Raw genomic sequence first — 25531 nt, 5'->3', positions numbered from 1 at the left:
ACCCCTCCAACCTTCCCGGAAAAAAACCTGGCTGTAATTTCAGAGACACTTAACTAGTCATCCTTAAGTTGTTCCTAAACCCATGCCATGCCATGCGATTGCAATTTATTTTGGGCTGGAAATTGATTATTCGGACCATTTCAATACACATTCATGGCCCCAATAATCAAGGGGGCTAATGTTGAGGCCCAAAAAATCCACGGTTCGGCCCAAATAAATTTTCGGCCCAATGCAATACCTTACCGAGGAGAAGCCCGATTAGGGCACGCGAAAGTTCGTCATACGCGCTTGCACACATGCCACGCCAAGCAAATAAGCAACACGTCGCGCTACAAGCTTAAGTGGGCCCAAGCCACTCAAATGCCCGGGGCTTGCTTGAGTGGGTTGTGGTATGGATGGTAACAGGTTATCATGGGGCCCATTGATGGGTTAAGAAATGGAAGTCTCGGGTCGCTTGGGGGCCTCGGGACTCAGGCCCATTTTCTTAGGCCCAAACATGGGTAAGCACAAGGAAGGAGATGAACCATTACCTCAACCAAAATAGCCCATTAACCCAATTAGAATAAACTAGCCAAAATAAGCCCATTGGTCCAATTAGAGTAAACTAACCAAAAATCCCAACATTTAACAAAGCCACCCCATCCGTTGGATAGATCATGTGGTTAAAAAGCCAACATAATAAGAATAAAAACCAGCTCAGACCTTGGCACTCAGTTTGGAGACAAAACCACAAAACCAACGTTGGGAATCTGCATATGGGTGGCTGCTGGGAACTAGTTCCAAGTATAGGAACTCAAGAAACCAAGGAATTTTAGCACGCAAGAAGGATGCCACCCCTTAAACCAACGGGTACAGCCACTTTCTTTCCTTCACCAGACTTGGCCATGGAAAGAGGAAGAAAGAGGAGGAAGAAGATGAGTGAAAAGGGGAAGCTCCCTTCTGAGGCAGCCGCTGGAAGAGGCTTGGAGCACCCAAAATCTCTTATTTTGGGGGATTGGACAGAGCTGACCTTGCCACCATGAGGTAAGTCAAGAAGGAAGAGAAGAAAAGAAGAATAAAGCCTAGCTAAGTTAGGAAGAAACCATTAGGGTTTCTTGAAGAATAGCAAACCCCAGCAACTATAAATAGGGCCTCTTCTACCCAAACACAACCAACCCACAATCTTCAGAGAGCAAGCTTTCTCTCTCTTGCAAACCCAGCAAATTTTCGTGCTTTGCTAGCCCATTTCCTCCATCTCCCATACTTTGGCAAAATTGCTACAGTTCTGACGGAGACACTGCCAAGCTGCCGGAAGCTACAAAAACCACCAAAAACTCTCCTCCTTAGAACCTCTCCTCTCTTCCATTAGAACCTCTGATCTCCATAGGAACCCACAAACTTTCTCTTTCCCAAAGTGCTAAACCCATGATAACTTTGCTCTCATGCCACATGCCCCTCATGCCATTCCTAAAAAATTTATCTATGAACGTGAAGAAATTATCTGTAAAATTGTTGTTGTTTTGTTGGAGAAGATAACCAAAATACTTCCTAAGGCTTTGCCGTCCTTTCGAAGCATTTTGGGGCTTAATTTCGAACTCAAACAAAGGGGATAACTTCATCAGCCCAGCCCACTTGCTGCTGGAAGGAAAAAGCCCCTACAATGAGCCTAACTAACTTACTGTTAAGCTCATAATTTCATACATATACATGCCCTATTTACTTACTTCTTTTGCTTAGTTTCTTAGATTTCTAAGTTATTTGCCTCCCTTTGTGTGTTTTGTAGGCAAATAGAGCAAGAGAGCATAATTCATGCAATTCAAGCATGTTAAGGCCTAATTTGGATGAAGGGAAGAAGAGCTTAAAGACAAACTCAATTTTGGCTACAGCCCCCTGCCAGTCCAGTTTCGTAGGTCATATTGCAAGCTTTTTTTCAGCAACCTACATAGCTCGGATGAGGCAACATTCTTCATGCAAGTTGTTCCAATGGGTGTGTACTATAACATATCCACAATTCAGCCCCATTAGATAAATATGGAGTCTGTTACCTAGCAAACACAGAGCCATGCTCAGGATGGATTTTATCAGCGCGCAAAATGAGTTAGCAATTTGTTTTGGCCTTAACTTCCTCCTCCGACCTTGGATTGGCCCAAATGATATATGGCTGGAAAGAAGTCATTCTGAACTTCAAGTTTGAGTGCTTAAAGTCTTAATTTGCTTAATTGAAGCCCAATTTGTAAGCCCTTGAAGTTGCTGGTCATGCTGACCTCAGGATGAGCTATTGTTTCTGGTTGGAAGCTTGGTCATGGTGAGCTAGGCATGAGCTATTGTAGCTGGTTGGAAGCTTGGTCATGGTGACATGAAGATGAGCTAGGGCTGCTGGTGGGATTTATTGGTGAAGTGCATCAACCAATTCATATTTTCTAATACAAGTGTTGTATGCATTAGCCATATCAAATTCAGATTTTCACTTCCCCTAGGCCTATAAATAGGGATGTTCTCTAAGCTTGTAAACACACCCCAAGGGGGGGAGCTCTCAAACACTTCTCTAGAGCTCCCTTCCCTTCTCTCCCTCAAATTCTCTTAGTTTCTCTTTCTAGTTTTCAATTGTTATAATGAGATCTTTGTGCTGAAATTTTCCTTTAAGTCTTTCCAAGTTCTACTTTAATTTTCATTGTTATGTAAATTCTTTTCTTTAGTTTCAAGTTTGATTAGTTTCCAAGTTTCAATTATGATTTTTGTTCTTATTCATTATGCTTATAAGTTAATATGCTAGTTTGAATGATTGATCACCATTTAGGCTTGCATGTTAGCTATCTTGGTTTGAATTAAGAGTAGACACCATACTTTAATTCGAATTGAACTATGAATAGGAAGAGTATGTATGGACATTCGACAACAGGGATTAGATACATGCTTGGTTGTTTAAATTGTTCTTCTATGCTTAATGGGTTCCTAATGCTTAATTTTAGGTTAGACAACAAATGATCAAATTAGGGAATTAGGAACACAAGGTTATGACCACACACCATGGCTTAATCATACATTAGCTAGAATCAATCCGTTAATCTAATTGAACTTGGGAACTTATCTACTTGAGTTAGTTATTTTCTTTCTTCCTTGTTTTATTTATTTCCTTTCTTTTTCATTTCTGTTTTGTGTAGGGAAAATGAATGGGATCATTCAATCACCAATCCTCGTGGGATCGACCTCGCACTTACATACGCTATACTACCGAACGGCTCGTGCACTTGCGAGTATCACTTACTTTCTCAAACAAACGGGCAATTTGTTCACTCGAACGCAAGGGTTTGCGTTCATTGAGTAAAATTGCCCATTCCCTAGAAAAGTGAGCCTAACTAACTTACTTTATCAAACAAACGGGTTATTTGTTCATACAAACGCAATGGGTTGCGTTCGTTGAGTAAAGTTGCTCATTCCTTGGAAAAATGGACTTGATGTTACGTCTACCCAAGTGCAAGTAGTCACACGTAGTAATAATCTTGGAAGTCCAAGTATCGTATCCTCAAGGAGCAGGTAGGCGAATGTCTGCACACAAAGAAATAATTAAAAGTACCAAAATAAAAGTGACAAGCAAAATGGACAAGTAATTTCATTTGATTGTTGTAGAAATTGAGTTTAAAAATGAAATATCAATAATGGAAATGCTAAGACATCAAGGTTCAATTCTTTAAGCAAAATATGTTTCATGCTCTTTAATCCAAATTAAACTCGATTAAAATTATCATTGAGAAACTTTAACTAGAAGATAAAGAAATTAAAACCAATTTACTTTTTCAATGTTATCTTTTATTAATCATTGTTCAGAAAATCTAGTTGCTTAATATCTAATCTTTTAATTTAAAAGTATGCTAAGTCAGTTCTTAACAATGAGAAAAATATGATTGAACTCATGAAAAGATAGTAGCACTTAACATCAATCAAAATAAAAGGATATAAAAATATTGAACAAACAAAAATAAAAGAATTTAGCAATTCATACCGTATATTGGATTAAAGAACAATTCACAAACTTACTCAAAGGACATTCCCTTTAGCCTTAGCCAGAGTTCTAACAACTCATTACAAAGGAAAACATAACTAAATTTTGAATGAAATGGATAAAGAAATCTGTCGTCAAGATGCCTTGCCAAATAAGTTGATGGGTGATTTATAGTAGTCAATGAGGTGAGTGAGAAGTTAATACATTCGTGGTAGGTAATGAAGGGTCTAAGTGAGAGATTCATTGGATTAAACATGTGATGATGGTGGAGAGTTGGTGGAAAAGAAATAACGGTGAGGTAGTGGCCGTTAAATGGCTATGAATGACATGAAATAGGCTCTTTAGCTTCAACGGTTTTGTCTTTTCCTTCTTTATAATCACAATAATCCCACAATCAATTCTTCAATAAAATCCACCAGCAATTTTCTTCACACCTAGCTCGAACTTGGACAAATGTATGTTCATCTTTTGGCTTTCCAACTTCCTACAAAAGATAAATTTACCTAATAAGTTCACCAAATTAATATAGAAAATTCATGAATCCAGTTGGTGAGAATAAAATGTGACAACAAGTGAAATTATGTTTATTAAGCCAAAATTATATCATAAAGTCTCCAAAATAATATTAAAAAGATGTAATTTGAGACTCTCATCAACTGACTAGCTTACTTTTTCAAAAAAAAAGTAGGCTATTTGTTCACGCGAACGCATGGGTTACGTTCGTTGACTAAAATTGTCCGTTCCTTAGAAAATGGACTCCACTAACTTATTTTTTCAAACAAAAGGAATATTTATTCACGCGAATGCAAGGGGTGCGTTCGTTGAGTAAAATTACCCGTTCCCTAGGAAAATAGACCCCACTAACTTACTTTTTCAAACAAATAGGCTACTTTTTCAGGCGAACGCAGAGAGTGCGTTCGTTGAGTAAAGTTCGCCGTTCCCCGAGAAATTGGACCAAGGAAAATACTTTATCAAACAAACGCACTATTTTTCCACGTGAACGCAAGGGTTGCGTTCATTGGGTATGTTGCGTTCATTTGATAAATTTAAATGTTGGTATGTTCGGTAAGAAAAAAAATAAGAGTTCACGAGAAAGAAGAAGACAGGAATGGGTGTTTTATTTTGAGTTGAAGAAATTATTATTATTATTATTTAAGGAAAAAACGTATGGGTATGATATATACTATTGTTATATCCAAAGTCGGATTACATGACTTGGTATATCCAAAGTCGAGAGGGAAACTGCCCAGATTGTACGCTAAGGTCCCTAAGCAATCACTTAGTGGAAAAGGAAGTGAATATGAATCTAGATGGTTGCTCTTTATTGTCTGCACCTCATAGGAGCTCTTCATTTATGTAGATGGACAATCACCTAAATTATAATCCAATATTTAAACAAACCATTCTAATCAACATTTTATTTTCAAACTTTTCATTAATACGTATTACATACCACTTATATTTCATCATATGTATATCTTATTATTAGTAAATTTTGAGTTTTATTTGTTCAATACATTCATTGATCATGTACATAACATTTATAAAAATTTTACACCAAAATTACGTATTTCAACTCCTGTATTTGTCATTTTTGTTGACTTTTTTCTGATACCTAAAACAATAACGACATATTCCCCCAAATATCCGTAAATTAGAGGCCCGATATTATCTGCACGACCGATATTTTAATCTTTGACCTTACCTTTGTGAGATGCAGAAATTGGATTCATCACTATCCATGTTAAGGGTAATGATTAAGATATCGATCTCGAGTATAAAAACCTAAAAAACCATTTGAGTTCCAAGAACTTGAACAACCATTTGAGTTCCAAGAACTCGAACAACCATTTGAGTTCCAAAAACTTGAAAAAGTTTCACTTGCTTATTAAATCTACACTAGTTTGTGTACTTCGAGAAAGCAAGATAGTGACATTTGTTTGTACAAAAGGTAATAATTGCATATATAAGGTCGACCATTGCATAAATGGTATGCAATTGCATATCTTGGTTTACAAAAGTCATTAAAAATGAATTTTATTCCAATTTAGGCTTTAAAGAGACTACGCAATTGCACGTCCCATGATACAAAAACTAGACAGCGGTGTACAATTACCCTTTCCTCCATCTGTTTTATTTGCAATCAATCAACGACCAACATAACCAAAGGGCATTGGTTAATTTTTGTTAATTCACTTCTGCAAAGCTTCATAACTGATTCAGAAGCAAAACCAAGCTAAACCTAATAATAAAATAAATATATTAAAAAATAAATTGAAAATAGAAATTGCAAACTAATTAAAATAAATATAATTACATACAACCTGCAAATCTATCCATTGTAACATGATATTTAAATCACAATAAAAATTACATTTAAAACTAAAAATACTCAAAATGAACTAAGTTATCTAGCACTTAGAAGATCACGAGCAACACAGTATAAGAAAACCTTTATGGGAAATTCATCCCTACTATATGGCACTTTATGGGAACAACATATGGTGCATAACCATTTTCTCAAGTCCTCACTATATGGAACTTTATGGGAACAATGGTTGTTGTTCATTAAAAGCAAAAGACATCAGAGTAAGAAATAAATAAAACTTCACAATTGAAAATCACCCTCAGGATGTTACTCTGACATTACTTGATTACAAGATGTGGATGAAGCGTTCGTGAATTGTTACATGAAAGAGTATCACTTGCGTACTCAAACCTTTTCCAAACATCCTATACATATCATACATTTATCTGATACATCTCACATGGGAAAGAATGAACTGATTATAACACAAAAGATTTCTACATGCCTATCCATGGAAACTATTTAACACCAATCCAGATTACCTGTTTATATAGCACCTGTGATACAGTTTTTTGAAATCAAGAGCACGCCAATATTACTTAATTGTCAACTCCAAATAAAAGAAAAATCATAGCGCGTTTCGGTACACAGTACACTATCCACTAGAAGATCTGTAGATTGATAAATTAACCGTCCGCAAATGCCAAAACATCATGTAAGACCTAATATATTTTAAAAAAAATAACTGAACCTGACATAAATAATAAAAAAGGTTTTACTAGTCACTTGTAGGTGCCAAACTGGTAGAGGGAATGATCAAATTGAGAGAATGGAAATTAAGGCACTCAACAACTTGGGTTGTGTTTTCACTAGGCAACAATAGATTTTTGATACCACAGTTAAAGAAAACTATGAGCTTTAAGAAGTGAGCAAGAGAAAAAATAGAAGTAGCCTTACACTGTCTTGAACCATATCCTGCCTTGCCCACCACAGAAAAGCACCCACACCAACAATTGCTACAAGCACTGCAAGGAGCTGGATGTGAAAAAACATCAATTTCATTAGAGATATAATCCTACATGCTGATGTCAGAGTCAAAAATAAAAATGATTATATTAGACTACCTGTTTTTTTTAAGAAATGTAAAGGAACTAAGATTTGTGAGAAGAACCCCAAATCAGTTGCTAAATGAAAGAGAGTACCCAAATGGAAACAATTGCATCCAAAATCCAACCAAGCTGCCCAGTAAATGAAAGATAAATCAATCCAACAGCCAAAGCTAAATTACCCAGAACTCTAGCAGTAGCTCTGTCATCTTTCCCACCACCACCTCCACCACCATTAAACCCAAACCCCTGATTGAACCTCACCACAACCTCTCTTTTCTTATTCTCTAACTGGTATCTCAATGCTCTATTTTCTTTGATGACTAAGATGAATGAATTTTTTTTACAATAAAATGAAATCTTATGCTACGATTCAAAAAATCTAATTTAATATATTAGAGAACCTCATATTAATTTATTTATTTTAAAAGGACAAGGGAAAAATTGAAGGAAGAAAAATTCACAAAACCCAAACTTGTTGCTCTAAATAAATTAAAAAAATAAGAGAGAAAAAACAAAGAAACAACAACCAAGAGAAGCCAGATGCTTGGGAACTAAAATCTCCCAGCCAGATGCATGTGAATTGAAGTTGAATTTGAATGGTGAAGGGTGTTGTCTTTGTCCCAACGTTGATGGTCAAGCTTTGGCCTGAAATTTTGTTGTACCACATGAAAGTGATGAGGAGCTGCTTCTGGGTGAGAGTTTGGCTCTGTCTACCCACTTCCCCTTTCCCTGTTTGTACAATTCTCACCAAGCAAGAGACCCCCAAAGAAGAATCCACAAAACAGCACACAATCCCTCATTCCAACATTACTTAAATTCACACACACAGGCATGCACAGAGTTCTTTTTCTAAACATTTCTACTCAACTTGCGAAGTATTTCAATAACAGAAAGCTGAAGATTTAGTAGATGAAACGCACCAATTCCCAGAATTAGAAAACAATGCAATAAATCCATGAAAATGAAAAGTAATCTATAAATTAGTAAAAAGGTCCCATTTGAGATGATGGATTCATATTTTCCTCAACATGAACACTCTAAATATTTCTCATAATTATCAAATTGACCAACTCACAATTCTCAAATTCCAATTTGATTGCTTTATGAATTTCCAATCCCAATACCTTAAATTTATCACAAAAGCCAAAATGAACAAGCAATAGAGAGATAATAACATACGGGCAATAGGAATTGGAGAAGATGGCAATCTTGTTGAGTAGATGACGTTCTGTACAAACGCCGAAGGCGAAGTCGAAGCTTCTGCGACGATGACGTTTCCCAACAATATCAGCGCCGCCGCCGCTGCTGCCGATGCTGCCGTGAACGCAGCACAACCCAACAACTCTAACGCATCTTCCCACGACGACACAACGATCGCAAGGTCCGAAAGGTCGACGCAGCTCTGAGACGATTCAAGCGAGTCCGACCCGTCCTCTGCCATGTGACTGGCTGTACCGATACAGCCGATGCACCACAGAAGTACTCTCCAATTTAGCGAAATTGGCGGCTTTGCCCCCGGCGCAGCTAATTTATTCAATATTATCCCCATTTTGAAATCTAATCACAAATACTCCCTATAAAAACTCCATATTGACAACTTATTGCCCATCCTTCACTTAGGTTTTTTTTGTTCTCAGTCGTTGCTCTTCTTCTTCCTCATCCTCTTCTTCCTTCTGCCAAACCTCACAGGAATCCACCTCCACCATAGAATCTCGCTTAACTCAATCTCCTCTTAGTTATATCTTCAAACTAGGAGCTAATTTGAACCTCAAGGTTGAACCCCAAATTTGGAATCGAACCCTAGCCAAGGCGTGACTCACCACCTTCGTCGTCGGCCTCCATAACGGAGCCACAATCGTGACTCTCCACCTCCGTCGTCAACTTCCACCACAAAGCCACGACACCTTCATCTTCGATCTTCACTGTGGTGAGTTCTAATATTGGTTTTGCTTTTTTTTTTTTTGGGTTTCTGTTATTGATTGAGATTATTGGGTGATTACTTTTACTATTTTGAATGAGACATTAATGGGTTTTTGTTGTGGTTTGTTTGCTGTTTCTGTGATTGAATGAAATTTATCAACTATTTCTTGTGGTTGTCAAGCTCTTAGACTTGGATACATTGTTTTGTACTTAAGATTTGTCTCTGAAATCATGCATACACTGTTTTGTGATTGAGACTTGGACATGCAGACCTCCTTGAAAGTGGTGTATTCACTCTTTTGTGATTGTGATTTGTCTGTGAAATCGCTTAGGTGATATATCAAATTAGGACTTCTGGCTTTTCTGAGCAACCTGTAAGAATACATATAAAACTCATAGATGCTCTCTGAAATAACAGTAATGTGGGTTTTAACTGTAAGAAACCAACACCATAATTTGAAACCAGTAGCACCACCAACAAATGCAAGATTCTAATCCTTTACTTCTTTTGAAAGTGATTGGAGATTTTGTAAGTTTTATGAGATGCCAATATTTTATCATACGTTTGATAGTGTAAAGTTGGCATATGTTGGATCTTTGTTTTCTCTATTTTTTTGTAATTCAATCCTAGATCTGTTTTTGGTGTAGTCTATACAATCCTCAAGGTTGGTATCATGCCAAGGTTGTGTTGGTGCCGTGAAAAGGGTTCTTGGAAAACTTGAAGGTTTGTTGACAGCTCTTTGCATTTATCTAGTTCCATTGTCTTGCTCTTCTTCTTCTCTGAGACTGTGCTTCTTTAATTGTTTGAACAATGCCAAATGCACTATTGATGATTTCCTAATTTCCTGATTTGTATTTTTATTCGCCTGCGAGGACACACATTCACTTCACCCATGTTTATAATTACTTTTATATTGCAATTGAGTAGTATGAAATTGTGTGCATGAATGTGAACTTTAATTTTGCAATGGTACTGTCTTGTGAAAGCTTGCCATATGAAGAATTGGGACATTTAGAAAAGCCAACAATCTATATGAATTTTGATAATGGTTTCTGTTTTGAAATTGGTTTCAATTGTGATTGAATGTTATGTTTTTGTTTCCATTATGATTGAATGATTTACTTCTAATATGCATTTTTATCCATTTTATACAGATGGAAGATTGTCTTGTTTCAAGTGGCGGCGTTCTTTTGGGGAGGAAATTGCTAACTTTCAGCTTAAATTCGGGTCTAAGAGGACATGTCCTGGAATTTTAATGATTGATATAAATTGTGTTAAAATTCCCGACCAAGAGGAGATGTAAATTTTTTGTTTTTTGCCACTTTCTTATGTATATCTTAAGATGTAATGAGATAACATTGCTTCCATAGTAGGGAAATTGGGAAATTATGAGTGTAAGAATGTGATTTCATCAAGGACGTCACATCCTTTTTTGAGAAAACACGTTATATACATTCAGTGTATATTACGTGTATATTGTCTATATATTGCTTGTTTACTGTTTGTGTATAACCATTTATTGCCTTTTATTGTCATTGTATTGTATGTTTATTGCCAATTTATAGCTTGTGTCATTTTTTAAGGAAAAATTAATATAAACTCTTATGGCTTGTATTGCCTTTGTATTGCTCATGTATATGGCTTATATTGCGTAGGTATTGCCCCCATATATGGCTTGTATTGCCTATGTATTGTGCAAATAGGAGGACTCTCAAACCAATTAATGCAAAAAATAGCAAAAACCAATTAATACAGTGATAATAAGAATGCAATAGGAGGCTATATAGTAGCAATACTAAGGCAATATGAGGCTATACAGTAGCAATACAAAAACTGTAATAGTCCATCTTATGCGGGAAATGCTGGGCAAAACACAATGTATATAATGTTCTCTCTTCAATATATAATATAAGTAAAAGTATTTTTTTCCAGAAGCAAAATATTTAGGTCCAATCGTCATGAAAAAAAAAAAGAACCCTACAAATGAACCCTGCAAAAGAGATGGCAAAACAAAAAAAAATTACAGGTCCTCTTTGTTGTACAACAACAATTTCATCAACAAATATGCAAGGTGCATTTTCCATGGCCTTCTTAAAAAGATAGCAAACTCATGAAGCACTAACACCAACAACAACCAAAAGTTAAGGCAATAAGCCTAGCAATAGCTCATAGGTAAGCCTAAATCTAAAACACTGAATGATGATGGCTGTCATACTACAATGCCTCTGTACACTCTTCCCGGTCATCAAAGAACTCTTTTTTCTCGCCTTATAACTGATATGGTTTATGGCATCTGCCTGCAACAACCTACAACAATGAAACATAATTTTAGAAAGAGAAACAAGGAAGGTTATAAGAATTGGAGAGCAATTCCAGAGTGGACTGTGGAATGAACAAAGCATGGTGAACCCATTATCCATTATCCAATTCCTCTACAAGTACAATCTAACTTTGCAAAAAGTGTTCTACATGGTAGAGGAGTGTAATTAAAGTAAGTGGGGGACATCAAGCACAGTCTAACTTTGCACAATTTAACTTCGATTATTATCTTACTGGATATCAAGTGTTTGCTTCTACTTAAGCTCACCATTGCTGATTCAATATTATGGATGCAGAGAGCTCACTTAGTAGTTCATTGTATCAATTTATGTAGTTCATTCAAAAATCACATCCCAAAACATAACAAAACAAATTTAGATCATAACAGATTCTTGAAGATACAGAACACTTTCTAGTGGCCTGAATGTTCCTTTATATTAGATCACACAACTCCTATAAAACCAAGAGACCATTGAACCAAATAATTGTGTTTCTTCAATTATTTTCTTGTCAGAATAAAAACCTAACTAAGTAATAAATTCAATCAGCAAAAGAAAAACTTCAAAATCATTTTAGCCTGGACAAGCTTCAAGCATAATATTCCTTACGACAAACAAAGAAATATTTGTTGCACAATCCCAAAATTTTGGTTCAACAAGTTTTTGTATAATCCTACTTAAATAACATTCTCTACACAAGCTGAAAATATTAATTTAAAAAAAGAGAGATAAAATTTTAAATTAAACCCACAATTATGTTTCAACAAATTTATGTACAATCTCACTCAAATTTGACTTGGAGGGACTTGAAGTGACATTAAGCACCAAAAATTCCAATCCATATATGAAAGTGAAACAAGCATAAGAAAACCCAAATAACATATGGGTGTGAAAGTAAAGCAGAAAAGCTAAGTACCTGAGATGCCATGGATTTCAGGAAAGCTGAGAAAAATTGAGAAATTTGTTGAATCGGAGGGGAAGAATGGCAGTCAAAAAAGGTGACAGAGAGTGAGAGATGGAGGTGAAGAAGGGCGGCCGAAAGAGAAAGGGTGAGGTCGCCATCGCTGATGTGGGTTAGGGTTTCTGAGGAGGTGACAGTTTCCATCATCGTGGGTGAGAACGAGAGAGAGAAGACAAGAAAAGATAGAGATGGAAGATATAACTAAGAGGATATGGAGTTAGGTGAGATTCGTGGAGGTGGATTTTCTGTGAGGTTTGAAGAAGGGGAAGAGGAAGAGCAAGAGCAACGAATGAGAAGAAAACAAAAACTAAGTGAAGGATGGGCAATAGACTGTCAATAGGGAGTTTTTATATGGGGTATTTGTGATTTGATTTCAAAATAGGAATATTATTGAATAAATTAGTTGCGCCAGGGGCAAAGCCGCCAATTTCCCTTATTTGTGAATGGAGCCGGCTTCTTTTGATAAGTTAGGACTGATAATAACAAGTTGGGACTGATAAAATGCCCAAATATTAAGGAAAAATAATGAAAAATACTTTTTTGTATTACACACTAATATCTATCAAATACCTTTAACAGGCATGGTGGGAGGATTAGTATCCAAAAAAAAATCACAAGGCACTTTTATGAATTTGTATCTAAATAATCAGTGGCTAGTAGCCATATTTCTAGTAGTGCCACCGCAAGAATGAGAAAATGCTTCTCCAAGTTCCCGCTCGTCAATGGAATAATCAATCCCACTTCATTTCAATTAACATGGTGAGCTGTTCAGATAATATTAATTATCTTTTTTGGTAGCAATTATTTTCCAAACAGTACCAGCAGGGATGGCTTTCATCAACTATAGATCTGCACCCTTTTGACACTTTCACGTCCCCATACAAATCCACAATCATTCATTTCAACTTTGATGTAAAACAAATTAAGATTTCAGCGGGATCGATCCGCAACCCACTGCTACCAACATCGATATTGTCCTTAATTTAACGACCAGCATAATCCAACAAATGTGGGGTTTTATACACAAAAGACGTCGATGCTATTAATAATTTAATCATTTATTATATGTTATATTTTATTCTGTCAAATTTCTCATGACTTTATATTTTTTTTAAACATGCAATCATAACGATACAAATTAATCATTTTTTCTCTTTTTACTTTAATTTCGTTTTATGTTTTAGCTAATAGTACACCAAACTTTTTCTTTTTTGTGGGGGTTGTGTGGTACTGTTGCCCCAAAGTTAACTTGGACAAGGAGTTATAGGCCAACCTCGATGCATCTTCACAATTAATGCTAGGTTAGTGGTGGTCTTAATATGGCACGTCACATCTAATAGGAGTGGTAGGTGAAAATGTAATCTGGCACGTGATTTTGGTCAAAATGTTAGGTATCCACACCACATCCTTCTTTAGGTGCATGCTAATAGGAGTGGTAGGTGAAGACTGAACCCTAGCTACGTAATCTCTTTTAGCCCACAGAGAACGATCGAAGAAGAGTCATTATTGGCTTTTGACTGGTCTCCCTTTTAGCCTACGACCCAGATCTGAAACTTCAATCGTGGTTTTGATCTCCTTCCGCGTCGATTCAGGTATTTTCTCAAGTTTTAAAGTTGTTTTGATCTCTTACCACAATGTGAACCACTACTTTTGTGTAGTACTATTTTTTTTTTATTCCAAATTTGTCTAGACTAATTAGGAAAATTTTTCCACACAAAAGTTGCTTGATTTGATCATCAGTAAATGTTAACCGGACTAGTCTATTCCAAGTTCATCATGAGTATTCCTGTCAATTTTGTGTTGAAATTTTTTCCACACAAAAAAGTTCCTTTGTATTAGAAAATATATATTCGCGTTCAAAGCGCATATCTAGTTCTTATTGCTCGAACAGAAGTATTGTCCATAGGGGTTAAGACTTGCTTCTGACCTTTTATATATCAATTGCAGGTATGTATTATTAATTTTTATGATTAATATTTTAATTTTATTGAACATCTTAGCTCTCGGTCTTCCGGTCGAAAAACAACGTCGTTGCCCTTGATGTGATTCTATGAGTGTGTTTGTGTGTATGCCTAACGAGTTTGTGTAATAAGTAACTTCCACTTATGGAAAGAGTCTTTCATCTGAGTTTGTGGTGTATCTCAATTTTAATGAAAGAGTGTTTTTCAACTGACTCCACTTATTTGAATTTTTTTTTTCCATATAAAATGGGTCACAAAAGGAAGCTCAACGACGGCTCAAGGAGATGGGAAAAGAACTCATTACTAGTTATACAAGCACCGCTGCAATCCATGAGGCCCCAAAAGAAAGAACTGAAGAAGCGCCCAAACAAGGTTCTATATCTTCTCTCGTTCTATGTACCATATATAATGTGTGTTATGCTAAGTATGGAATTTATGTTTTTACCCAAAGTCCGCTTATTGAAAGAGTCTTTTCATTTTCATCTTTGCCTTGCCTGCATATAAGATGGGTCTCTAGATTGATAACAGAAGAGGTATTTGGAAAACGAAGGAAGAAGAAGACTGAAAAACAGAGAGAATATATTTAGATTTTCTGTATATATGGTTTTTCACTGAATGAATATTACAATGCACAGTTTAGCTTATATACAATTGTAAGGACTGAAGGCTTAAGTAACTAACAGCCATGCTTAACAGATGCCAACACTAACGCGTGAATAGCAAGTGGGTACTCTAACAATACTAAACTAACTTGAGCTGATGTGTTCATCTATATCATATAGATGAAGCTGGAAAACTGCTCAAGGAGTTGGCCAAAAAAAAATTTCCGCGCCCAGGGAAAGGAACTGAACAAGTAGAGCTCCCACAAAACAAAACAAGTGAGGCTGCAAATCCCAATGGAACCAACAAGGGGCTCGCGAGCATTCTTAGGAATCTAGTTAACGCCATAGGTGGCCACCATGTTGGGGTTTTCGGCTGCAACAACGGTGCTCAAGGGACACGCTGCAACATCGAAGACAATAAGATTGAATCAAAAGACAGCCACCATGTTGGGGTTTTCGATTGTGGCAACGATCCCAAAAAGCCAAATTATTTGGACATTTCTCATCTGATCATTGTGTGCTTGGTGTTGCTCTGCTTCGCTATGTATAAATATTAATTGTGGTTGTGTTGACGTGTATTGTTATTTGGTTGTTTTGGTTGGGTGGAATGTCTCCTGCTATGAGTGACTTATATTTTTATTTTACTTTATGGTTTGTAAAATAAGTACTGTTAGGAAAAATCAATAAATGGCTTATATTATAAGATGACACAGATGAAATATAACAGCAGCAAACTACAATGATAATTTAATAGTATAAACAGAAAGTAAATACAGAAAACTGACTTTTATTGTAGATAGAGGCTTGCGTATTTCGCAACGTCCTAAAGACAGAATTTCGCCTCCTCTCAGTGCTTGAAGTTCAACAGGCGTCTATCTCCCAGGATTCAACTATCTATAATCCAAGGGTCCAGCACCGGATCCTTGGATTCTGGCGAACTGTGGTGTGTTTCTCTCCAATACAGTTTGTAAAATTTAATGCAATAAGAAATGGATTAAAAAGATGTACGTATTGTGGCATAGGACTTCTGTTTTATAACAGACTCGCACCCCTTCGAAATTGCAGTTAATAACAGTTTATTCGTGTTCAAAATTCAAACAAAAAGATAAGTCTTTTGGTTTGAATCTAACTTCTGCTAAAAGAAATCCGGAAATAAAAATAAAAATATTTATATTATTTTCGGGCTATCTGAAGAGACCCCAAGGCCCAAGGCCCAAGTCTTGATTAATTAAATATTATTATTAATCAAGCCCATCATGCAAGCCAACCATCCAAGTCCATCATACCACCAATTTCTTATTTAATTGGTGTAAAGGTTTCATGCTTATAAAGCATGAGAAACCTTTTGGTTTCTCCAATGTGGGACTCCATTTGCTTTCAAACTTCCAACAAGTACCTCTACAGGAACGACAACATTTCGTATTGCTTTTTCTGGAGGATTGATGAGTTGTTATGGTTGTCAATGTTTGAATTTGAGCGTTCGTTCTTGTTGCTAGTCTTCTTAAATTGCCGTCTAGCGAAAACTATATGAAAGCTTGTATTGTGGTCATCGTTCTTTTTGCTAATCTTGTTAATATTCTTGAATTTGATATGAAAGTGTTTGCCCTTTTTTTATTGGCATGGCCAGGAGTTGGCCAAGAGACTGGTGTGTTTGTTTGTGAGCGTGCTACTATTGGCAGTGAAAACGCACTCCAATAGACTGAGATTGTATAATGTATATAACTGGAACATGGAGCAGTAGAGAGAGGAATAGGGTTTATCCCACTGGGACAAGTCACAGGTCAATAATCCAAGCTGAAACTCAGGCCTTTTGTGGTACTTGGGCCTTCCAAATTCATGGGAGGGACCAAAAAGAAAGAGGAGAGTCGTCTATTAGTTTCCAAGCATAGGAAAATAACAAGAAAGAGATCTTGAGGATCCAACTCCCAAATTCTCCTATCATGCCTTTATGGGACCAACACAACATTTCCTAGAATAGAACTTGGTTAACTCCCCCACTTCCCACCCATAAAAATTTCTCTAAAACCTAAAAAGATAAAGGAAAAAAAGAGGGGTCTAAACACAAACAAGCGATAAACGCATATCTATATAATATGTATAAATAAGGCAAAAGATAAGAAAATTATGTTTCACGTACCCATCTCTCTTCCCAAAACCTTAACCTTTTCCCATTACTGAATCTGCAGAAAGAAAAAAGAGTCTCGACCTTCAAAGATGTCTTTCCAAGGGTATCACTTTGAACCCCACGTCACAACATTAGAGTCCCAGCCATTCCAAGGGCATGGACCTTAGATGTCATTCCAAATAAGCGACCTGTGGACTAGATTATCAGGCTATTACTATTAGAGTAAACCAATGACAATGGAGGGCACAAAAGCGGGGTAGATTTTCTTATTTCTTAACTTTTCCATATTGCTAAAGATGGAATATTTTGGGGCAGTATTGCTGATCTTCAGCACCTTTCGTTGCAGGGTCACTTTACAAGAGCAAGTTCTACCCGTGGTCCAAGACAAAAAGCAAAGATAAATACTAGAGTTGGTTAGGGTTTCGGTGGTAGAGTGAGAAGAGAGAAAACTGGGAGTGGAAATGAACGTGTTGGTCTTTTTTCTTGTCAGGTATTCTTTTCGCCGAATATCGTGATAGGCGTGCTCGGAAGAATACAGAAGCTGCTAGACCGACACCAATGCCCTGATTGTATCTTTTTGGCTTACGCAAATGCTATTTCAATCTTCAACAAAATTGAAAGTTGAATCAGGTTGACAAAAATCCAATCTAGCCCTGTCTTGGGCTTAATGTCCGGATTCCTTCCGATTCGTGGGTTCTGCTTTATAGGCGTGCCACTGTTGGATATAAGACCTGTCCAACAGACTTGGTATGAGCGAGTGTGATGGGTATTTTGTGAAGTTTGCGCCTTCTTTCTGGACCTCTGTTCAAGCCATTGTGCTCCAAGTGGGGTACTAGCCTGGATTGGTTCTTTTCTATGCCCCAGTTAAGAGGACTTTAATATTCTTTCTCTCGTGTATATATCAGTCCTGGTGGGTGCGAGCAACACCTATCCAAGCAAGGGAAAAAGACAGAGTTCTTGGTTAATAAACACTTTGCGCAGGTTTATAAACCTAAATCTGAATTTAAATATATTTATATATGTGAACTAACCACAAATTCGGGCCCAATAATGTGATTTTCGGGCCCAACTGGTTTATATCCCTTAAGCCTATAAGGCCTAATTCGGGCTAAAAAACCTTTTATGATCTTACAGCTTAAATAAAACAGAAGTGGGAAAATGCTTAAATATTGCAAGTATGGAGAGAAATGCAAATACAAGCATAACAGAGTTATTTAGAAATGAGTTCCATCCTTCTTATTTATTCAGCTCTTAAACCAACGGCAGAAACAATAAAGATCCATATTTATTGGTTCCAAAATATGAAGTACATTATCACGGTGATCTAAGGTTATAGCCGGCTAGATTATACAAATTCAAATTAAACATTTTCAGAAGTTAGTCATACCATGAAGATGGCAGAGAAATAAAAAGATGGACACAGAAGTCGTCTGGCTATCTGAGATCCGAGTGAGTTTGACTGGAATATCTTGAGCGCTTTTTAGTGTTTTACAAGACGTTGCGTCTGGTTTTTGGAGAGAGAGTCCCCTTCTTCTGTGCTGGAAGTTCTTTATTTATAGGTGCAGGGGAGCTCTCAAGTGATGATGACTGAGCAAGGATGTTTGGTTGTTGTCCAAAGTCAGCTTGCTGATTTGATGTTCTGGACCGGTCCATGGTGGGGGTGATTGGACTTTCTGATGAGAACCGCCGGGCCTTCGAAATAGCTCCCTGGTCTGAAGCGTTTTTGTACCTGACGATTTGATATGCAAGTTGGCTTCTTACCTGGCTTGGTGGCTTCCTTGGGCGGCTGGCTTTCTTGCTGGAAGAGGAAAAAGTCAGATTGTCATTAAATGTTGATGGTCCTTTTCCAACTTCGCGTGGGTTTGGAACAGTTTCCAATTTTTCATCTTCCAGCAGTCCAATTGCTCTGGGCCCTTTGTTCTTGGGCTTCAGTTTTGGTCCTGTCTTGGTGTTTCTTGTTAAGACTTCCTGAAAAATATAACTTAAAGACAACTATTGAGCTTGGGCCCTTGCCATGCCCTTTTTTAGGGAAGGAACCACTTTTGGTCCATTGACCAAAATTGGGTACAAACAGAACGTTCAACCCTTTTTGGACCCTATTGTCAAATACATATGTAAAAAAATATCATATACACAACCCTCTATTTAGCTGAACTCTCTCAATGAAGCCTGCCATAGATATCTATCATGCCCAGGGGCGGATCTACAGAGGAGCAAGGGTGGTCAATTGACCCCTGCAACCTCTGAAATCCTCCATTAAAGCACCCAAAGTTGACCCTCGCAAAGTGTTCAATGAAATGCCCCAAAAGGGCAAGCCCTTGCAGCTGAAGGAGATGGCAGCGCAGGCTGCCCTTGCGCGCAGCGCTCGATTTCTTTTGTTTTGTTCGCTCGACGTCAAAACGACGTCGTTGCACTTAAGTTATTTTTTTTTTTTTAACCTGGCCAAAACGACGTCGTTTTGGCACAGGTTTAAAAAAAAAAAAAAAAAAACTGAAGACAGCAGCTTCTGTTTTTGCCCGATCCTTCGCCTTCCTCAAACAAGTTTTTAACTCATTTCTCTCTCACCTCTCAACTTCTCAAGTCTGAACCCTAAATCCCCAAACCAAGTTCCAACCTTCACTTCCTTTCCTTCCCCACAAACCCGGCAGCAGCAAAGTGGCGGCGGCGCAGCTCAAATTAAATAAGTAACCCTCAAATTCAATTTGATTTCAAAGGTGGATTTGTCCCTCAAATTTGAAAGTATGTTATTCTAATTTCTTTATGCTTTAATTAATTAGTCAAGATTGTTATACTTATATGTTTGTGTTTTTGTTAATTAGTTGTTGTTGTTTGTTGTTGAAATTTATTTTGGTTTGTTAGTTTGGATAAATTAGGGCTATTCTTTTATGTTAGTTTGAATAAATTATGGATTTTGGTTTTGGTTAGTTAGTTTAAATAAATTAGGGTTTCATTTTTATGTTAGATTATATCTTGATTAGTTTCAATAAATTAGGGGTTTTGATTTTGGTTAGTTAGTTAGAATAAATTAGGGATTTACTTTTATGTTAGATTATATCTCTTGGTTAATTTGAATAAATTAAGAGTTTTGGTTTTGGTTAGTTAGTTTGAATAAATTAGTGTTTTTTGTTCGATTATATTTTGGTAAATTTGATTAGTTGTTGGGATTTTATATTGGTTAGTTTGCATAAGTTAGGTTTTTTCTATATTGTTGATGCTTGATTGGTTATTTATACCAATACAGTTATGGAACGCTACTTTAAGAGAAGGTTCGCATCAACTACTTCTAGTTCGGATAATGTGGGTAGTTCGAGTTCGAGAGATGTGGATATTTCAAGAGATGTGGATAGTTCAAAAGAAAGTGAGTTGCAAGATATCTTGGCTAATCTTATTGCAGACCCCGGACTTCGGCCTCAAATGTTAGACTATGATCCTAACATTAGAGACGAAGTTCGAAGAGCATATCTACAAAAAGGTCCATGTCAGCCTAAGGATCATACATTTCCACAAACTGATCTTTCAGGGTATGATCGACGCTTTAATGTCAAGTGGTTTGATGAGTTTGACTGGTTGGAGTACAGTATTAGTAAAGATGCTGCATTTTGCCTTTATTGTTATCTCTTCAAATCCAATTTCAGAATTGGTCAAGGGTGTAGCGACGCCTTCACAGAAATGGGTTTTAGGAATTGGAAGAAGAAGGATAAAATTAGGCAACATGTTGGACTTGTTGGAAGTGTTCATAATCAATCTAGACAATATTGTGTGGATCTTATGAATCAAAAGCAACACATCCGAACAGTTTTGATAAAGCAATCAGAGCAAGCTCGTATTGATTATCGTATTTGCTTGACAGCTTCTCTTGATTGCGTGAGATTTTTGTTGAGGCAAGGTCTTCCTTTTCGTGGGCGTGATGACACTACTACAAAAAACGAAATAGACGACGGGGATCCACCGTCGTTGTCATGCTTTGAAAACCGTCGTTAAATCGACTGCCGTCTTTTTGGGTGTCAAATTACGACGGCTTTTCACCGTCGTTGTTTATCTGAAAAGACGACGATTTTTAAAGAAAATCGTCGTTGTTTGGAGGTAAAGATCGTTAATTATAGGAGGAAAGACGACGGTTTTTAATAAAACCGTCGTGTATTGTAGGTTAAGATGACGGTTTTTTATGAAAACCGTCATCTTTACATATAATAGACGACCCTTTTTTTAAAAACCGTCATATTTACTTCACAATAGACGACCATTGTTAAAAAAAAAACCGTCATCTTTACATATAATAGACGACCTTTTTTAAAAAAACCGTCATCTTTACATATAATAGACGACCCTTTTTATAAAAACCGTTGTTAATTATCTGTAAAGACCATGATTTATTATGAAAACCGTCGTCTAATAAGTTCCCAAACTGCTACATTTTAGTTCTTTTTGATTTCATATGATGCTATACAACAATTTTAACTGGAAAACCAACCATAATGCTTTATTAATGAATATATACACTCAAAAATAGTTTCTTTCATAAAACTTGAAGATTCAAACATAAGTCCTACCAATTAAGTAGTACAATCTTTTCCTAACAAGACCTATGTACTCCTAATCCAAGCCTTCGTCATCCAAACAGACAAATGATGCACAACTGAAGTCTCCTCCATCATCCCTGTAAATAAATCAAAATGACAAAGAGAGAAAAAAAGCTAAGATTATAAACATATAAAATTAGGTGGAAGAGAAATTTTACCATTGGACCATATTTCCATAGAAAACTTGTAAAATGAGCATAAAAAAGACCATCGAGAACCTGCAAAAGGAAAAATATATAAAGAAAATGATGGTGAAAAGAGAAGGTAACAAATTTTGAACAACAAAAAAACATATGACTCGCATAGAAAACCTGCAAAAGAAAAAGTTATAAATTTGCAAGCTTCCTCCTCATCTCCTGAGAACCAAATCAGAAAATCTAAAAAGAAACCATAAATAAATAAAAATATGTAAACAAACCAGACAAATCAAGAGAGACAGAAAATCTGAAATCAAGGAGACGAAGAACATACCAGAAACGCAAAGAGACTAATCCAGAATTCACTAGCAAAATATAGAAGGATATTGAGAGATTAGGTCACTTTCAAATCAAACCTTTCATGAGAGTGTTTTAGAGAGCTCAAGAGGGTTTCAAGGAGGAAGAGGTTTTCAGAGACGGGGGAAGATCTGAAAATTTGTCGAGCGCGAATTCACTTAAGCGGCCTTTTTTTAGCGTGTTTTAAAAGACGACGCTTGTTAATGAGAGATAAGGTTTTCAAAGACGGGGGAAAATTTGAAAATTTGTCGAGCGCGAATTCACTTAAGCGGCCTTTTTTTAGCGTGTTTTAAAAGACGACGCTTTTTAAAAAAAAACCATCATCTTTACATATAATAGACGACCCTTTTTTTAAAAAAAAACCGTCATCTTTACATATAATAGACGACCCTTTTTTAAAAATAACCGTCGTCTTTACATATAATAGACGACCCTTTTTTAAAAAAAACGGTCGTCTTTACATATAATAGACGACCCTTTTTAAAAAAAAAATAAATGATTTTTAAAAGACGACGCTTGTTATACCTGCTGTCGTTGTTTTTTTGTCTGATTTGAACTATGAATAAAACCTTTTTAATAAGACTACGCTTTTTTATTTGTCTGCGTCGTTATAAAAAAATATTCAACAGTACCTCCGTTTTTTAGTTGTTTAAGTCACTTATCCACGACGGTTTTTTTTGTTACCGTCGTCTTTTTAAACACGACGACGGTTTTTTCTTCTACCGTCGTCTTTTTCACTTTTTGTAGTAGTGTGAGAGTGACACTTCAAGCAACAAGGGGAATTATTTGGAGCTCTTACAATTTCTTGCTGATCATGATGAGAAAGTTAAAGCCGTTGTGTTAGAAAATGCTCCCGGGAATCTCAAGTTAATAGCTCCAACAATTCAAAAATATCTTGTGAATGCTTGTGCCACTGAAACTATTAAGAAAATCATTAAGGATATGGATGGTGCATTCTTCTCTTTATTAGTTGATGAATCACGTGATGTGTCAGTAAAAGAACAGATGGCGGTGGTGTTTCGTCATGTGGACAAAAGTGGAGATGTAATTGAGAGGTTTGTGGGCATTCAACACGTTAGCGACACTACATCAAACTCACTCAAGGAGGCTATTGACACATTGTTTTCAAGGGAGGAATTGAGCATTTCCATGCTAAGAGGACAAGGATATGATGGAGCTAGTAATATGAAGGGTGAGTTCTATGGTCTTAAAACCCAGATTTTGAGAGAAAATCCTTGTGCCTATTATATTCATTGTTTTGCACATCAACTTCAATTAGCTCTTGTGGCCGTGGCAAAAGGAAATGTTGATATTGCCACTTTCTTCACATCTTGCAATAGCTTGGTTAATATTGTTGGAGCATCGTGTAAGCGTCGTGACATGCTTAGAGATCAACTACAAAAGCATATTATGGAAGCTCTTGAAAAAGATACTTTTCCAACAGGGCGAGGCTTAAATCAAGAAACTTGTCTCAAGCGGCCCGGTGATACACGTTGGAACTCACATTATGGTACATTACTTAGTATCATCTCCATGTTTAAATCTGTGGTGAAAGTGCTCAAATTGATTATTGAGGATGGCTCCACTGACAATCTAGGTGAAGCAAATAGGTCATTGAGAGAAATACAATCGTTTGAGTTTGTATTTCACCTATTTTTCATGAGATCTATATTGGGAGCCACAAATGACTTGTCACAAGCATTACAAAGGAAAGACCAAGATATTGGGAATGCAATGACTTTAGTGAAAGTTTGCAAGGACCAACTACAACACATGAGAGAGAATGCATTTGAAGCCTTGCTTGATCAAGTATCTTCCTTTTGTGACAAACATGATATCTTGGTTCCAAACATGGATGATGCATATGTAGCTCAATGGAGATCACATCGGAGAGCTCCTATAATAACGAATCTCCATCATTATCGTGTGGACATCTTCATTCAAATCATTGAGTGGCAACTTGCGGAATTAAATCATCGCTTCAGTGAGGTAAATACTGAGTTACTTCTTTGTTTGACATGTTTGAGTCCGGATGATTCCTTCATAGCTTTTAACAAACAAAAGCTACTTCGTTTTGCTGAATTTTATCCTCAAGATTTTACTTCCCGAGATCTCTTGGCACATCTTGGCACTTGAAGATCAACTTGAGATTTATATTAATCATATGCGTATGATGATCGATTTTTCTCAATTGAAAGGGATTGGTAGCCTTGCAAGAAAATTGGTGGAGAAAGGGTTGCATAGAACATATAATTATGTTTATTTGCTTCTCACATTAGCCTTAACTTTACCGGTTGCAACTGCTTCTGTGGAGAGAGCATTTTCTGCTATGAATATTGTGAAAGGTCCGCTTCGCAACCGAATGGGAGATCAATGGTTGAGTGATAGTTTGCTTGTTTATATTGAGAAAGATGTATTTGCTTGTGTTGATAATGAAACTATAATGCTACGTTTTCAGAATATGAAAACTCGTCGTGGACAATTGTAATGTGATTTTTTATATTAATTATGAATGATAATATTATCGTTTCATTTTTATGGGTATATTTTGTATAAATTTTTTTTAACCTTTAAACGTTGACCCCCGGAACGAAATTTCCTGGATCCGCCACTGATCATGCCAACTTGTTCAATAACTCAAAGGATTTCCCTATGGCTTTAGTAACCCCCAACTTATCCCTATAGTACACCTTAGAAATTTGTTTACTGCTCATGTTTCTTAAGAAAAGGAAATCTACTTCTATATGCTTAGTTCTCTCATGAAAAACTGGAGTAGAGGCAACATGCATAGCTGCTTGATTGTCACAAAGCATTCTGATAGGTTTTCAAGAGAGAATACCCATTTCTGCAATAAAGTGTCTTCACCCAAATCATAACAGAACCATAGCTCTATACTCAGGTCCTCCACCTGATTTCGTCACGGCACTTTGTGTCTTTCTTTTTCCATTTAACCAAAATATTGATGGTGGATACAAGAATCATGAAGCACAAGGAAAACCAACGACATCACAGAGGGTTAGAATATTTGAAAATAATCCCCTTACCTAGTGTACCATTTAATCACATAATTTGACATACAACATTTCAAATAATCTAGGATTTTCTCTAACGTGGCTAACAACTTCAACTTCATAGGTGTGGGGGCCTAGTTACTGGCAAACATATATAATAAT

General features: G+C 36.6%; 1 protein-coding gene, 3 long non-coding RNA genes and 1 pseudogene across 6 annotated transcripts; 3 read left to right on the top strand and 2 right to left on the bottom strand.

Moving 5' to 3' along the window:
- Positions 1 to 5926: 5926 nt before the first annotated feature.
- Positions 5927 to 8908, bottom strand: LOC110767989 (uncharacterized). Of its 3 annotated transcripts, none has more exons than XM_088247869.1 (3): positions 8576 to 8908; positions 7245 to 7322; positions 5927 to 6221 (listed from the first exon to the last, which is right to left on the bottom strand). In XM_088247869.1, exons 1-3 carry the CDS (start codon positions 8835 to 8837, stop codon positions 6199 to 6201), a joined length of 363 nt encoding a protein of 120 aa, XP_088103995.1. In that variant the 5' UTR covers positions 8838 to 8908; the 3' UTR covers positions 5927 to 6198. The 3 variants fall into 3 exon arrangements, with proteins under 3 accessions (XP_088103995.1, XP_088103996.1, XP_088103997.1); XM_088247870.1 differs by lacking the exon at positions 5927 to 6221 and adding an exon at positions 6570 to 6844 and having other exon boundaries at positions 8576 to 8904; XM_088247871.1 differs by lacking the exon at positions 5927 to 6221 and adding an exon at positions 6944 to 7009.
- A 146-nt stretch (positions 8909 to 9054) lies between these two features.
- On the top strand, positions 9055 to 10694 carry LOC148296627 (uncharacterized). Its single transcript, XR_015833453.1, has 3 exons — positions 9055 to 9323; positions 9965 to 10040; positions 10472 to 10694. It is a non-coding gene; the product is annotated as an uncharacterized LOC148296627 (long non-coding RNA).
- A 527-nt stretch (positions 10695 to 11221) lies between these two features.
- LOC110772324 (uncharacterized) lies at positions 11222 to 13069 on the bottom strand. The gene is made up of 2 exons (XR_002529081.2): positions 12552 to 13069; positions 11222 to 11624 (listed from the first exon to the last, which is right to left on the bottom strand). It is a non-coding gene; the product is annotated as an uncharacterized LOC110772324 (long non-coding RNA).
- A 961-nt stretch (positions 13070 to 14030) lies between these two features.
- On the top strand, positions 14031 to 15864 carry LOC110772322 (uncharacterized). The gene is made up of 3 exons (XR_015833524.1): positions 14031 to 14188; positions 14818 to 14929; positions 15340 to 15864. It is a non-coding gene; the product is annotated as an uncharacterized LOC110772322 (long non-coding RNA).
- A 4663-nt stretch (positions 15865 to 20527) lies between these two features.
- Positions 20528 to 24846, top strand: LOC110774329 (uncharacterized; annotated as a pseudogene).
- Positions 24847 to 25531: the final 685 nt, after the last annotated feature.

Source organism: Prunus avium, chromosome 2 (genome assembly GCF_965620075.1).
Source record: "Prunus avium chromosome 2, drPruAviu1.hap1.1, whole genome shotgun sequence".
Taxonomy (NCBI): Eukaryota; Viridiplantae; Streptophyta; class Magnoliopsida; order Rosales; family Rosaceae; genus Prunus; species Prunus avium.
The sequence above is the reverse complement of the archived record's forward strand: the minus strand, read 5'-3'. Positions and strand labels throughout refer to the sequence as shown.

Excerpts from the sequence above, each read along its gene's own strand:
- LOC110767989 (XM_088247869.1), bottom strand. The coding sequence starts at position 8,837 with ATGGCAGAGGACGGGTCGGACTCGCTTGAATCGTCTCAGAGCTGCGTC. Across the intron at positions 7,323-8,575 it reads TTCTCCAATTCCTATTGCCC|CTCCTTGCAGTGCTTGTAGC; the intron begins GTATGTTATTAT and ends TTTCACATCCAG. Across the intron at positions 6,222-7,244 it reads AGGATATGGTTCAAGACAGT|GTTTAGCTTGGTTTTGCTTC; the intron begins GTAAGGCTACTT and ends TTTTATTATTAG.